General features: G+C 41.7%; 1 protein-coding gene and 1 long non-coding RNA gene across 3 annotated transcripts in view; one reads left to right on the forward strand and one right to left on the reverse strand.

Annotated features, from left to right (window-relative positions):
* Positions 1 to 3564, reverse strand: part of SLC30A5 (solute carrier family 30 member 5) — a 35782-nt gene extending 32218 nt beyond the window's left edge. The window contains exon 1 of the mRNA XM_025892881.2: positions 3185 to 3564. Within this exon, the coding sequence (XP_025748666.2) occupies positions 3185 to 3285 (101 nt within the window). The 5' untranslated portion in view covers positions 3286 to 3564. The remainder of the gene's footprint in view (positions 1 to 3184) is intronic.
* Positions 2813 to 7483, forward strand: LOC141374883 (uncharacterized). Of its 2 annotated transcripts, XR_012382053.1 has the most exons (6): positions 2813 to 2883; positions 3629 to 3880; positions 4614 to 4648; positions 6059 to 6243; positions 6826 to 6949; positions 7037 to 7483. It is a non-coding gene; the product is annotated as an uncharacterized lncRNA (long non-coding RNA). The 2 variants fall into 2 exon arrangements; XR_012382052.1 differs by having other exon boundaries at positions 6826 to 7483.
* Positions 7484 to 15805: the final 8322 nt, after the last annotated feature.

Consider the following 15805-nt stretch of genomic DNA (forward strand, 5'->3'; position numbering starts at 1 on the left):
TAAAGATTTTTTTTTTAATTTATTAGAGAGAGACACAGCGAGAGAGGGAACACAAGCAGGGGGAGTGGGAGAGGGAGAAGCAGGCTTCCCGTGGAGCAGGGAGCCCGATGCGGGGCTCGATCCCAGGACTCTGGGATCATGACCTGACCCGAAGGCAGACGCTTAATGACTGAGCCACCCAGGTGCCCCAGTAAAATATTTCTTGATAACATATTACTATCATGATCTTTCCGACACAAATTTTTTTTTTAATTTTTAAAATACAGAGATTATAAAAGTAATTCCTGAGTAGCTGCTTATTATTAAAGTTTTAGATACAAGCATTTCTAAGTTCCTCATAGGCAACTAACTAAGTGGTCACCCTTTCAAATCTTTTCCTTTGCATCTTCATGTAAGGACACATGCATATTTCATATATTCACATATTTACAATTATATACATATTTTGATAGTGACTTCATGTAATACATGTTCAAGATTTTTGCTACCATTATTAAATCAGGAAAATTATTTTAACATATAGTTAAAAGTTGGACTCTCTGATTTTATTTACAAAACATTAATCTTTCTTTTTTAAAGATTTTATTTATTTGAGAGAGAGACACAGAGAGAGAGAGAGAGCATAAGCACGGGGAGCAGCAGTGGGAGAGGGAGAAGCAGGCTCTCAGCTGAGCAGGGAGCCTGATGAGGGCTCAATCCCAGGACCCTGAGATCATGACCTGAGCCAAAGGCAGACTCGCTTAACCAACTGAACCACCCAGGCATTCCTGGACTCTGATTTTTAAAACCTCATGAGTGAAGTCTTCCTCTTGGGCTACAGATGAAACACTGGCTAAGGCTAAATAACCATATACTAATAAGTAGATATGTGTAGTTCATATTGTGCAGGGAAACTGAACAGCTTCATTTACTAAGGAAAGGGAGCTTAGGAGAGAAACGCTCTTCAACATGGGCAGTGGCCCCTGGGTCACTCACTGATTCTGGGGGACTCAAGGGGATACATTCCACCTACTCAACTGATAAATCATTATTTGCCATCTACTAGTTTCATCAAACGTTATCACTGGTCTTTTATGTAAAGGATTACAAAACTCTCTGGTTCTCTAAACTTGGAATTACCAAAATTTCGGTTTGGGTTTAAACGTGCTTGTTAGCTTTGCCCACTGAAGCAGTTCATGGTTCTCCAGTAAACAAAAAACACAATCAGTGTGTGAAATGCATGTGGTTTAGGGTAACTGACTCTCAGTTCAGTTATTAGTTGGGAAAATAAACTTTTTTTTTTTTTAAGATTTTATTTATTTGACAGAGAGCGAGAGAGGGTAACACGAGCAGGGGGAGTGGGAGAGGGAGAATCAGGCCTCCTGCTGAGCAGGGAGACGCTTAACGACTGAGCCACTCAGGCGTCCCTAAACTTTTTTCTATGTCTCAGTTTCTTGATCTGTGAAACAATGATGTGCTATGTAGTCTGTAGCACTGTTGTAAGGATTAAGTGAGATGCTATACTCAAAGGACATGCAACACAGGTGTTCAACAAATGCTGTCACCCTCTTTCTTGCAAAGAGGCCTTACAGAAGCCAGATAGAAACATTTAAAACAATTCCTTTTTTGTGAATTCAGCCACAAAAATATCCACAATTAAAGGATTTTTGAACTAGTTTTTGTTGCAGATTATAACTAGTATTTGATTATTAGTCTACACAAAGGAAAATTCTTGCAACTTGTAATCTATTAAAAATTCAACCACTCCTGAGTTGAATTTGATTTTGCAATGAACTACAATAGAAGGGCAGTTCTGCTAAGCAAATACTACAACAGGATAGCAAAAGACTTTGCCACGTCTACCTAAGACAGTAATCTCTTGAATAAATAGTAACTTTAAACTATTTGTTTAAAAATAATTTCCAGTTTACAGAAAAGTGGCAAGAATAGTATGCCCTTTACCTGGATTCCCTCATTGTTAAATGTCCCGTTTGCTTTATCATCTCTCTCTCTACAGGCCTTTTTTTCTCAACTAGGAATAAGTTACTTATATCACACTTCTAAATACTTGATATCCTAAGAATATGTACATTTTCTTATAAAATCGGGTAAGTTATCAACTTCAGAAAATTTAACATGGTTATGGTACTTTATCACCCATAGTCCAGTTTTGTTAACAGACCTATTATGGTCCTTTATAGCATTTTTCCCACTCTACTACCAAAATCTAGCCCAGAATCCCCTATTGCTCAGTAAATAATATACGCTGTTATTTCAAAGAGATTAGAAAATTAAACTTAAACTACAAAAATGCAGTTGACTTAAGTTCTGCTCCAGCATTTTAAATGTCCTTTCCTTTTCATTAAAAAAATTTTTATCAGCAACGCTATTTCTACAGTTCCAAATAATTTATCAAAACAATCTTTAAATCTCAAAAAAAGTACGGAAGAACGAAAAAACCAAACCTCCTTAAAAATGAAGACAATCAATACGAAATTCCAACAAAACTGTTGGGCCATATTTTATGCATCTTTGACACTACCTCAGAACTTAAGACAGATCAAGGACACACTCGAATTTTTGTACTTGAGTTTTTTTTTTTTAAACAATGAGCACACATTTCTCATTTAATAATAAAATAAAATAAGCCAAGGAAAATAAAGAAAGCTAGATGACGGGCTGAATTTTTGATGTGCGGGGTTAACCTGAATGTCGAAGTTCATCCGTTTGTACTTTGGTTTGTTCGCCTGAAGATGGTGACACCTTCCCCCAACTTACGCAGCGAGACGTCAGAAAGGTTTAGTAGTCACTGAACTACTATTTCAGGGAGAAAGCCAACAGAAATGGTTGTCACAGACCAGAAAAACCCCTCCCGTGAACCGGCTGGCAGAGGGAAGGTTAACGGTATGCCTCGAACACCAGAAACTCAAGCAGAACCGCCCTGGGCTTTAGAGCATTCATTCTGCAGCGGGCAACAGGGGAGCCAATGAAAGCCGCGGGCGCAGGAGCCACAGGGACAGGCCGGACCGCCGTGGGACGCGTGCTGGGCTGAGGGCGTTCCAGGCTGTCAGTGGGACGGGAGGGCCGCCGGTGCCCGCGCGCGTCCGGGGGGCAGCTTGCCGTCCGGGTCCGCGACTGAGCGAGCCGGCGAGCGCAGGCGCGGGAAAGAGGCGCTCCGGAGGCGCGAGCCGCGTCCGTCACCTACCGAGCGCTGGGCACGTCCACCGGCCCGAGGCCGCCGCCGCCACCGCCGCCGCCGCCGCCGACGGGGCCGGCTAGCACGTCCCCGCCGTATTTCTCCTCCATCCCGGGGCTCAGGAGCCGCAGCCGCTGCCCCCGCCGCGGGGTTTCCTCATGTCTCGCCGCTGCCGCGGAACAGCGGGCGCAGGCGCGTCACTCCCCCATGGCAGCGGCCCCGTCGGGTCCCCACAGGTTCGGCCGCCGCCGCTCTCCCCGGCTCCGGCTCACAAGCACACGCGCGTCGAGACTAGGCCGCGGGCAGTTCCGGCGGCGCCGGGGCCCCCAGAGGCGCACCGGAGCAGACGTTGCCAGGCCACGTCATCGGGCCCAGCAGCCCTCACTCCCGGGGGAGTGCCCAGCCCTGCGCCTGCGCACAACAGAACATTCGCTTTCTTTTGCCCTTCCCTAGGTTCCGCCTACCACGGGGTGACGGATCGCGTCCTCGCTCCGGATCAGCCCCTCCCAGTGACGTTGCCTGTGCCCTTACCTGTCCCTGCAGCGCCACCTCTGGGCCGTCAGGAATACAGCGGGTTCTTCTAGCACCACGGAAGAGGGCATAGAAAATGGACAACGTGTGATTCGATGGAATGGAATATCTTTAAAAAACTCCGGTTGCTAAACTATGCTACTTAATCCTGATACATCAGTAAAACTTGGCCAGGTAGGACCAGGCCTTATTAGAGTTATTTTTCTGTTGCTAAAAATTTAGGAACGTGGGCTCTTGTCTGTATTTGTGTGAATCCCAACTCTGCTACTTAATAATTGTGTCACTTGGACTTTCTGTACCTCAATTTTTTATTGGTAAAATGGGAATAGAAATATGTATATTACAGGGTTGTTGGGAGGATTATTTGTGTTATGTGAAAAATGTCTAGAATAGTGAATGGCACATAGTAATCAATGAATGTTAGCTATTATTACTCATAGGGAAATTGAAGACCGAGAGATGGAAATGGGGTTTGGAGCACTTTGCAATACTCTACTTAATCTGATATACAGAAAAAGTCTTAGTAACATATAAAAGATTGAGAAATAACTGTGCCTGATGGGGCTTCATAGTCTATTGTGAAAATATTTATTAATTTGAGAGCAAGGCTGGTTGGCAACATTATAGGTTAAAGGCACAAATGCTAAGGTTTTCCAAATAAGGTGTGATATGACTCACTGATAGACAGACCCTGATCTGAAATTTGGATAAGGTTTTGGCTATGGGAGAAAAGCACTGTGAGACAACACATCCTATGTGTAGAACACAGAGGAAGGCATGACCTTTGGAGGCTAAAGTGACTCTGAGTGACTTTTTTGTAGTAATTTTTTTGGGGGGGTGTAGAATTCTTATTTTCAAATCAGAGTGGTAGTGGTAATGAGTAACTATTGTGTATTGTGTTTTCTAGAGCAAGTTCCATTCTTCTGGAGCCCAGAAGACTAGGTAGCATGACACGTGTACATTGAAATTCATCCCAAGTGGAGCTTGAACTCTCTTGATATTTCTGATTTGGTTAGAATTATGGCGCTTTTCTTTTAGGCCAATATAAGTACATTTCCTGCAACTGTTTTTGTAGTGGAAGGAGAAGAGCCTCTATATTCTTTTCACCTACTCACTTCTCAACCCATTCCAGTCTCGGCTTCTCCATCCATCTGTCCTCTGAAGCAGCTCTCTCATGGATATTTTTGAGCCATTTACTACCTCACCTCTCTAAAGCTTTCAACATAGTTGATCTATCTCCTCTTCCTCCTCCTCCTCCGTTTTCAAGAGTGTGCAGGAAGGGGAGAAGGAGAGTGAGAATCTCAAGCAGACTTCCTGCTCAGCGCGAAGCCCGACACTGGGCTTCATCCCATGACCCTGAGATCATGACTTGAGCAGAAATCAAGAGTTGGACACCTAACCGACTGACCCACCCAGGAGCCCCTCTCTTTCTTTCTTGAAACGTTCCCTTTCCTTGGTTTCCAGAACTCGACATTTTGTTGTCTCAAAGGAAGCTCAAGTTCTTTATGTTTAAAAGTCAATGCATGATCTTTCCCTTAAACCTAATTCTCTTCTAATGTTTCCTACCTCATTGGATGGCACCATTTGTTCAGCTTAGCAAACCAAAAACCTAGCTATCATCTTATACACCTCCCCATCACCAAATCATGTCATTTTTTACCTTCTCAATATTTCTTCAGTCAATCCAAATTTTTCCATCTCTGTCACCACCATCAAGTCTAGGCTACCATCAGCTTTTGCTTTAGCCACTAACCCCTTGCTAGTTTTGCAAGTTTGCTCCTTCCATTCTCCGGTCTGTTTTCCACATTTTGCCACATAATCGTAACATTTTCCAAATGCAATTTTTTTTTTGAGTAGGCTCCATGCCCAGTGTGGAGCCCAATGTGGGGCTTAAATTTACGACCCTGAGGTCAAGACCTGAGCTGAGATCAAGAGTTGGAGCTTCACCAACTGAGCCACCCAGGGGCCCCTCTAAATGCACATCTTATAATGAACTGCTTACCCCACTGTACTTCACCCTGCTTTCTCCCAGTGGCTTTCTATTACTCTTAAGACAAACTGGAATCAACCAGGAATTCACATTGATACCTCCAATTACAATTCAACCTTAAATGTTTTATCTAGACTTTCCCCCTTCTATATTTGTACCTCTCTTCCCTGGGAATGAGAAACATGGCTCCCATTATTCTCAATATATTGACTTATTTTCTCAGTCTTTTTGTATGTAACCAATCTCCTGACCATGTGGGCCATCTCTTCTTCAGCAGGAAGGCTCATGCTAGCCTGGGCTGGCTGAGACTTCTCCATCCCAGTTTTTTTTTTTTTTAAGATTTTATTTATTTCTTTATTTAGAGAGAGAGTGTGAGCAGCTGGGAGGGGCAGAGGAAGAGGGAGAGAGAGAGAATTCAAGCAGACTCCGCGCTGAGCACAGAACTCAATGTGGGGCTCAATTCCATAACCTTGAGATCAGGACCTGAGTCAAAATCAAGAGTTGGACACTCAACTGACTGAGCCATCCAGGTGCCCCTCCATCCCAGGTTTTTAAAATTAATTAATTTATTTTAAAGATTTATTTATTTATTTGAGAGAGAGAGAGAGAGAGCATGAGAAGGGGGAGGGTCAGAGGGAGAAGCAGACTCCCTGCTGAGCAGGGAGCCCCGTGCAGGACTTGATCTTGGGACTCCAGGATCATGACCTGAACCGAAGGCAGTCGCTTAACCAACTGAGCCACCCAGGCACCCCCAGTTTTTATTTTTTAATCTGGATTTGACTCATTTGCACAGAGTGACAAATATGGAAATGAAATATTTTCTCTCAATTTAACTTTCAGTCAGCTGGAAGGAGCAAGAAAGGGAAATACCTTTTTGGAGGGGCTCTACTAAGTACCAGGATATCTCTTATTTCATTTAATTTTTAGAAGACCTTTCAAGGTTGGCATTATTTTCTGTGACAGAGTTTAACCCCCAAAAAGGTTAAGTAAATTGTCAGTTATATAATAATGGGCAAAGTGCATGTCATTGTCAGCTGTTTTGCCACTTTCTTCCTGAGTGCATGATTGACAACTGACTCCAGTGTTGTAAGAGAACCAGGATTGTAACCAGTGTTGTAAATGTTCCCAGGAAAAACAGGAGAGTGGGAAGTAGAACAGGAAAGAAGGACAAGCAAGGATGTGATAGCTGGCAAAGTCCCACTGGGGAGCTCGGATACTGTGAGGATCACAGCTCAGAGGGTCCTGTTTGGAGGGTGAGCTGTCTTAGCGCATCTGGGCTGCTATAACAAAAATAACATAAAATGGGTGGCATATAAACAACACACATTTATTTCTCCCAGTTCTGGAGACAGAGAAGTCCAAGATCAAGGTGCTGGTAGAGTTAGCACCTAGTGAAGACCCACTTCCTGGTGTTACCTTTTGCTGTGTCCTCACTTGGGGGAAGAGGTGAGCTAGCTCTGTGTGGTCTTTTTTTGTAGAGGCACTAATCTGAATCATGAGGGCAGAGCCTAGTGACCTAATAACCTTCCTAAGACCCACCTCTTAAGATCATCACCTTGGGGGTTAGCATTTCAATCTATGAATATTGGGGGAACACAAACATTCGGGCCATAACACAAGGGAATTGGGATATTTTGGGAGCAGTTCTCTGACCAAAGAGAGGAAAGTGCTGGTTATTAGGAGTGCTGCTGACATGTATAAAAATAGCAAAGGGATCCAAGGCCATATGAGCAGAAGCCTTTCTGACAGTATCCACTACAAGGCTGTGTATATTTTGGTCATTTTCCACATGCCAGAAAACTCCTATTCCTAGACTTCCTTGCAGCTAGGGTTCTGGCATAGGACCTGGGTTTCACCAGTCCGACATCTCCAGGTGTGACTTGACTTCAGCTGAGAAAGCAGCAAGTGGAGATGCTCCTTTTCCTCTCCGGAGGAGGCATCCAGCACTTTGGAAATAGCAACAGCAGAGCTTCTGGTGTCCATTCCTAAAGGTCATTCGTGCCTAGTGACAGCTGCGGTGGTGGTGTTGGCAGAGTGGCCTTCGTGGTGTGGTTGGGCCTTGCTCCCGGTTGCCTTAGAGGCAGACCCTGGCTTTCTGGTCCTCTGAGAGGTTCTGTGAATTACCCAATATTCCTTAATAAATTCCTGCACGAACTAGTCAGAGCAGAGGCGGTTGTTTGCAATTAAGAACACTGAATGGTACCAGTGGTATGGTACCAAACCTCGACTAACAATAAGCTGCACATGGATTTTGTACGTGCATTTTATTTCAGACCAAGGAGCAGTACAATGCTCTTCGAAACCAATACCTAATATGTTGCGCCTTAGTGGAGAAAGCAACCCCAAACTCATAAGATGACCTCATCTGATGCCAGACATACTCGTATCTTCTATTTGAAATCAGAAAAGGAAAGTGAGGCAATGTTCAATAATTCCTTACCTGTCCTGACCAGGCAGGAAGAAGACTGGGGGTGTGAGTGCTCTGGAATTCTCAGAGATCTTGGGCTTCATACGACAGCTGCAAAGCTCTACAGGGAAGCAGTTGGTAGTTTTAAGGATTTGAGTCCTTTGCAGTTAGGGACTCTGTGTAATGTTTTTAGCAGTCATTTAAATGTGAGCAGTTAAAAATGAAAAACATTATGTACAGGTATGAGGAGGATGCAGAGGAGGAGATGAAGAGATATAGTTCACATTTATACATTTTCAACCAGCAGATCAGAATTTTATTGTGGATCTTGAAGTTTCATTGTAATTATGCCCCAAGTGTTTCAGGAATTGATCCTTCCATTTATCCATTCATCCACTCAGTAGTCCAACAGGAAGTATTTATTGAATGCCTATCATGTGCCAGTAGCAATTATATTCTAGAGTGGAGGAAAATACAGTATTATCCTTCTCAAACTGATTAGAAACTGAACTGGTAGCAACACCCTTTGGGGAAAACAAACTGAAAAGAATCTTGTTCAGAGACAGATTTTGGTAGGTCTTTTCTGTTTGTGCATGTCTTCCCAGCAGAGGCATCGATAGCCTTTGTTACAGACTGTATTTTCAAGGCTGTTTGCTATACAAACAGCCTAGGAAATTAGAGGTGTTATCTCCTTTTGGGGCAGGGCGAAGATTTGTTTGCTGATCAGGATAATAAGGATAATGTCCCACTCTAAAGGTTGGGGAGGTTTGCTAGCAGACTCTTTAAAAAAGAGTGGAGTTTCCTACACTCTCAGTTGCATGCTTAACATCTACCTAGGCTGTCCAGCATCACTCCCATGGGATTTGGAGATGGAGGTGGCAAGACGAAGTGATGCAAACATGAGGTTCATGCAGGCTGGGTGAATTACAAAGTCCTTTGTCTCTGACCCAGGAGTCTTGGTTAGACTTCTGCCAGCTTCCAGGAAACTGTGGCAGGCTAATTGTGAGTTTGCAAGCAGGGTAAAATCTTAGTCCCTTCATAATTCCTGCCACATCTTCCCATGAAGATAATATTACTGGGACTCCTGGGTGGCTCAGTTGGTTAAGCATCTGCCTTCGGTCCCAGGGTCTTGGGATTGAGTCCTGCATCAGGCTCCTTGCTCAGTGAGGAACCTGCTTCTCCCTCTGCCTGGTGCTCCCCCTGCTTGTGTGCGCTCTCTCTGACAAATAAATAAATAAAATCTTAAAAAAAAGAATTCCTTACAAAAAAAGGAAAATAATATTATTTAGCAGTTAATTAGAAAAATTCATAGCACACTATCATCAAGGGTATGGGAAAACAGGTATTCAGATTGGAAAGAAAGAAGTAAAACTACCTCTACTTGCAGATGACATGATCTTATGTACAGAAAATATGAGGAATCTACTAAAAAAATTGGTAGAAATAAACAAATTGATCAAGGCTACAGGATACTAGATCAATATACAAAAATAAAATTCATTTCCATGCATTTGTAATGAACAATCTGAAAATGAAATTAGGAAAACAATTCCATTTTCAATAGCATCAAAAGAATAAAATTCTTAGGAATAAATTTGACCAAAGGAGATATGAAAGATATGTTTTGAAAACTGTAAAACATGTTGAAAGAAATTACAGAAAACCTAAATAAATGGGAAGGTGTCCATGTTCATATTTAATATTATTGAAGTGGCCATATTCCCCAAATTGATTTATAGGTTCAGTGCAATCCCTGTAAAAATCCCAATTGGATTTTTGCAGAAATTGACAAGCTGATCTTAAAATTTACATGGAAATTCAAGGGACCTCAAATAGCCAAAATAATATTGAAAAAGAAAAATGTTGGAGGACTCACAATTCCCAATTTCCAAACTTACTACAAAGGTACAGTAATAAAAATTGTGTGGCACTGGCATAAGGATAGATACATAAATCAGTGAAGTAGAATTGAGAATCTAGGAGGAAACCCTCATACTTATACTCAATTGATTATCAACAAGGGTGCCAAGATAATTCAGTGGAGAATGAATAGTCTATACAATAAATGGTGTTGGGACAACTAGATATTCATGTACAAAAGAATAAATTTGAATCCCTACCTCACACCACAGGCAAAAATTAACTCCAAATATTTAAAGATCTAAATTTGGGAGCTAAAACTATAAAGTCAGAATAAAATATAGGTGTAGATCTTTGTGACCTTGGATTAGGTAATGATTTCTTAGCTATTACATCAAAAGCACAACCCACAAAAGAAAAAGATAAATTAGATTTCATCAGAATTAAAAATTTTGTGCTTCAAAGGACACCATCAAGAAAGTGAAAAGATAATTCACAGAATAGGAGGAAAAAATATTTGCAACCATATATCTGATAAGAGTCTTGCATAGATGCTACAACATGGATGAACCTTGAAAATGTGTTAAGTGAGAGAAGTCAATCATAGAAGAGCACATATTGTATGATTCCATTTATATGTAATGTCCATAATAGGCAAATCTATATATAAGGTAGGCTAATGATTGCCTAAGACTGGGGAGTGATGGCTGATGAGTAGTGTTTCTTTTGGGTGCAATAAAAATGTTCTAAAATTGGTGGTGATGGCTGTACAACTCTGTGAATATACTAAAAACCATTTAATTGTATGCTTTCAATAGGCGCATTGGATGGTACATGAATTAAATCTTTATAAAGATATTTTAATTTTTTTATTTTTTAAATATTTTATTTATTTATTTGACAGAGAGAGACACAGTGAGAGAGGGAACACAAGCAGGGGGAGTGGGAGAGGGAGAAACAGGCTTCTGGCAGAGCAGGGAGCCCAATGCCAGGCTTGATCCTAGGACCCTGGGATCATGACCTGAGCCGAAGGCAGACGCTTAATGACTGAGCCACCCAGGCGCCTCTTTATAAAGGTATTTAAAAATTAGGAATGTATGTTTGGATACCCTCAAAGTAAAATAAAATAAAATAAAATAAAAAGGCAAAGATTTGGGCAATTTTATGGTTAAAAATTGTATATCATTGCCATTTTAATTAAAACTTTTTTTTAACCATTAAGTTTTAACATCTGCTGACATGTTTCTCGGTTTTTCTCTCTTATTTTCAAGAATATGGGAATTGTTTTCTGATCTTCTAGTTTTTCTTTTAAAGGAATTATCTTTTCTCTTACTGTTCAAGTAGGCAATTTGGTTCTAACAGGATACCTGGAGGTCAGCAACGAGGAAGTGCTGGCTAGCTCTCTGGAAACTCAGAGACCGTCATGGCAGCACGTGCTGCAAGAAGCCCGGTCAAACCAGTCAGGCCCCCAATACCTGAAGCCATGACTGGAACCCCCTGACCAAGTTAGGAAGGAAAAGCCCAAAACCCTGCTTCCCACCTCAAGTAATGAATATTCTACCCCCTCGTTAACAACTGTCAATAAATGAAATCCAACCCTAGGGCACTCAGCTGTCTCTCTGGACCTTGTTCACTTTCCTATCTCTGGAGTGTACTTTTCACTGTAATAAACTTACCCACATGTGTCGCTTATCTGCTCTGTTGCATGTCTGTCCTTGAATTCATTCTTGTGACAAGACCAAGAACCTTCGGGGACTCCTTCGGGTCTGGCTGGGTCGAGGTCCCAGGGCCCAGGGTCTCCCCAGTTCACCTGGCAACAATACTGATATATGTATTTATATATATGTCTTTAAAGTGTGCTCGAGTGGGAGAGGGGCAGAGGGAAAGGGAGAGAGAATCTTTTTTTTTAAAGATTTTATTTATATGAGAGAGAGAGAATGGTAGAGAGAGAGCATGAGAGGGAGGAAGGTCAGAGGGAGAAGCAAACTCCCCGCTGAGCAGGAAGCCCGATGCGGGACTCGATCCTGGGACTCCAGGATCATGACCTGAGCCAAAGGTAGTCGCTTAACAAACTGAGCCACCTGGGCGCCCCGGGAGAGAGAGAATCTTAAGCAGGGGATTGAGCCCACTCGGGGCTCAATCTCACGACCCTGAGATCATGACCAGAGCCGAAATCAAGAGTCCAACTCTCAATTGACTGTGCCACCCAGGTGCTCCGTTCCATTACATTTTTTGATGCATTTCAAAGTCAACTGTGGATACTAATACACTTCCTCTAAATATACTTCAGCATGTATATTATTATTATATATAGTTCAGTATTTGTTTACAATACTGAGCACTATATTATAGTTCAGTATTTGTGTACAGATTTTTTCTTTGATTTAAAATTTATGTATAATGAAATACACACATTTTAAGTATACATTTGCTGAGTTTTGACAAATACATCTATTTTTGTAACCCAAACCCCTGTTCAAGATGTGGAACATTACCATTACTCCACAAAATTCCTTCATAAACTTCTCAATCTATCTCCACCTCCACCCAACAGAGGAAACATCTATTTTTATTTTTCTTCCACCATAGATTAGATCTGCCTGTTCTAGAACTTCATATAAATGGAATCCTACAATGAGTTCTTTTTTTGAGTAAGACTTCTGCTCAACATAATATTTTTGAGATTCATCCGTGTTGCTGTATACAGAAGTAATTTATAATTTTTTGTGGTTGTGTGTTTTGTTACTGTGTGTTCAGTGTAAGAAATAACACAGTTTATTCGTTTTCTTACTGATGGACACCTGGGTTGTTCCAGTTTGGGGGTATTATGAATTAAGCTGCTATAAATATTTTTGGGCAAGTCTTCGTGTAGACAGGTGTTTTCTTTTTTTCTCAGGTAAATATCTAGGAGTAGGTATATGTTTTAAGTTTATAAAAACATGCCAAACTTTGTTCCAAAGTTGTTTTATTTTACAAGCCTACCAACCTTGTATGAGAGTTTTGATTGCTCTTCCTACACCACATTTGGTGCTGGGCCATTCTCAGAGGTGTTTGGTGACATTTCATTTAATTTACATTTCCCTGATGACTAATAAAAAGTTGAGCACTTTTTTTCACATGCTTATTGGCTATTCTCTGTCTTCTTTTGAGAAGTGTCTGAGTATTTCACCCAATTTTTGTTTGGGTGATTTGTATTTTTAAACTGGATTGTAGGAGTTGTTTATATTCTGCAAATACCATTCCTTTGTCAACAAATGTTTTCCAATATTTTCTTCCAGCAAAAAAAGAGATAAAACTTAAAAAAAAGGGGCTCCTGGGTGGCTCAGTTGGTTAAGTGTCTGCCTTCTGCTCAGGTCATGATCCCAGAGTCCTGGGATCGAGCCCCATGTCGGGCTCCCTGCTCTGCGGAGAGCCTGCTTCTCCCTCTCCCTCTGCCTGCCTCTCTGCCTACCTGTGCTCTCTCTCTCTCTCTCTGTCAAATAAATAAATAAAATCTTAAAAAAAAAAACTTAAAAAAAATCCCATAAACCCAGTACTAACACCCAGGTATTTAAAAATTATTTTTATTTATTTATTTAAAAATATTTTATGTATTTATTTGACAGAGAGAGAGAGCACAAACAGGGGAAGCGGCAGGCAGAGGTAGAGGGAGAAGCAGACTTCCAGCTGAGCAGGGAGCCAGACGTGGGGCTCGATCCCAGGACCCCGGGGGTCATGACCTGTGCCGAAGGCAGACGCTTAACCCGCTGAGCCACTTAGGTGCCCCTATAAATTATTTTAATAAAACTTAAAAAATAGCTCAGCTTAAACTGGAGGGTTATTCATAAGTTCTCAGTTCTGATACATTGCATGATTGCTAATTTTAAGCAACTTTCCCGCACTATATGATATATCCTTTCTGGTCAGGGTCAATACTTACTTTTTTCTTTCCCTATACCTGGTAAGGTATCTTAGAGCCAATATTTACTGAGTGAATATTTTTTTCTGAGTTGAAATCCAGTAGTATTTTTATTATATGAAGAACAGGAATAGGGCATTTGTCCTTAGTTACAGTTTCAATCTAGGTAGATGGTATCAGCTCTTAGTCGTTGTTAATTCTCTGTTTGTTTGCTGTTGAATGGTCTTCAATCAGGAATGACAGGTGCCATACATTCAAAGAAAATTATTTCAGAGAGGACCTCTTCCTTCTTTGAACTCCTTAAAACTACCTTTCCATCACTCTCTTGGGGAACTTTTTTTTTTTAAGATTTTATTTATTTTTAAGTAATCTCTGCACCCAACGTGGGGCCCAAACTCACAACCCCAAGATCAAGAGTTGCATGCTCTACCGACTGAGCCAGCCAGGCGCCCCTCTCTTGGGTCACTTTGAGCTGGTATAGAATCTGTGTGGATTCTGGTTTCTCTCCACACCGTAAGCATTTTGAAGACAAGGGTGTGTCCCGTTGGCACTCCCGCCCTCTACCACGCCCCCAGAATGATCATCAGGGTGCCTTACACATAGGAGAAGCAATAAACACTTGTTCAATGGCTACATAAGGGAAAAATAAAAAATTCAAAACCCAAACACACAATATACCAAGCTGAGGCAAAGGAAAGATTAATGAGCCATAAGCTTACCTAGTTTCCTTATTTAGTAAGTGAGCTGCTCACATTTTAGACATGACTGAGATGTGAAGGCTCACTTGAAATGCTTTTGCAGTCACCATGTTCTGGAACAGAGACCAACGTCAACACTTCAACTCTCTGTATTTGTTCTTATCAATAGAGAACTTGCAGTTCTCATTTTTGGAATTTTTGCTTTCTCAGGCTGTACTACCCAAAAAGGTTACACTGGACTTCCTTTAGCCTGTAGGAGAGGCAAAAGGCAAACTACTTTGCATTATCCACTTTCAAGGAAAGTCAAAGATGGCGGAAGTAACCTGAGCCTAAAATACCCGAGTACCCGTTCTCCCATGGCAGCTGAAATAGGTTTTCTAGTCATGGTTGTCCTACGGTCTCTGCCATTCATTCCAGTCCATTTAACAGACATTTGTTAAACACCGTATGTCTGGGTGGCCCTGTGATAAATACTGCCCTTAAAAAAAGGGAGATGAGCTGGAGCGCCTGAGTGGCTCAGTTGGTTAAGTGTCTGACTCTTGACTTTGGCTCAGGTCATGATCTTAGGGTTGTGAGATCGAGCCCCATGACGGGCTCTGTGCTGGGCATGAAGCCTGCTTGAGATTCTCTCTCTTCCTCTCCCTCAGCCCTCCTCTCTTTCTCTAGAAAAAAAAAAAGGGGGGGGGAGCCGAGAACTATTTGAAGCCACTAGAGGACAGTGTAATACAACAGAATCCTCCATGAATTTAGGGAGTACTTGCTGCAGAAAGCCAGAATAGGGAGAGAGGAGCGCAGCAACCTGGAATGACTAGGGAAGGAAGCAGGTTTGTAGCCTGATCTGTCAAGATTCTACACTGTCCGGAAAAAAAATTTGTGCATACTCTTCCACCTGGAACGCATTTCACAGGCTGGTTATATAGGACCTTTCCTAAAACCAGTATATATTTGGCTTTTTCCTGCCTCTAGCACATCTGCTGAACACCTCCTTTTCAGAGGTGCTTACGTTACTCCTTTGCATGCATCTGGGTTTTGAGAGCTCAGAGCCTGCTTTGTTTTCATCATAATGTACTTTGGTTTATGCAGAGTGAGAACTTCTGAGTACTGCATAACTAATGATTTTTTTCTTCATTATTTTGTTGGAACGTCCTTTTCCTGCTTATGCACCTCTCACCCTTCTGTTTACGTTACAATAGGATTGGAGAATTTCTGCAGTTTTCTTTTTTAAAGATTTTATTTATTTATTTGA

Source organism: Callorhinus ursinus, unplaced genomic scaffold (genome assembly GCF_003265705.2).
Source record: "Callorhinus ursinus isolate GAN/ISIS: 27379988/994484 unplaced genomic scaffold, GSC_fseal_2.0 scaffold23, whole genome shotgun sequence".
In the NCBI taxonomy this organism is placed as follows: domain Eukaryota; kingdom Metazoa; phylum Chordata; class Mammalia; order Carnivora; family Otariidae; genus Callorhinus; species Callorhinus ursinus.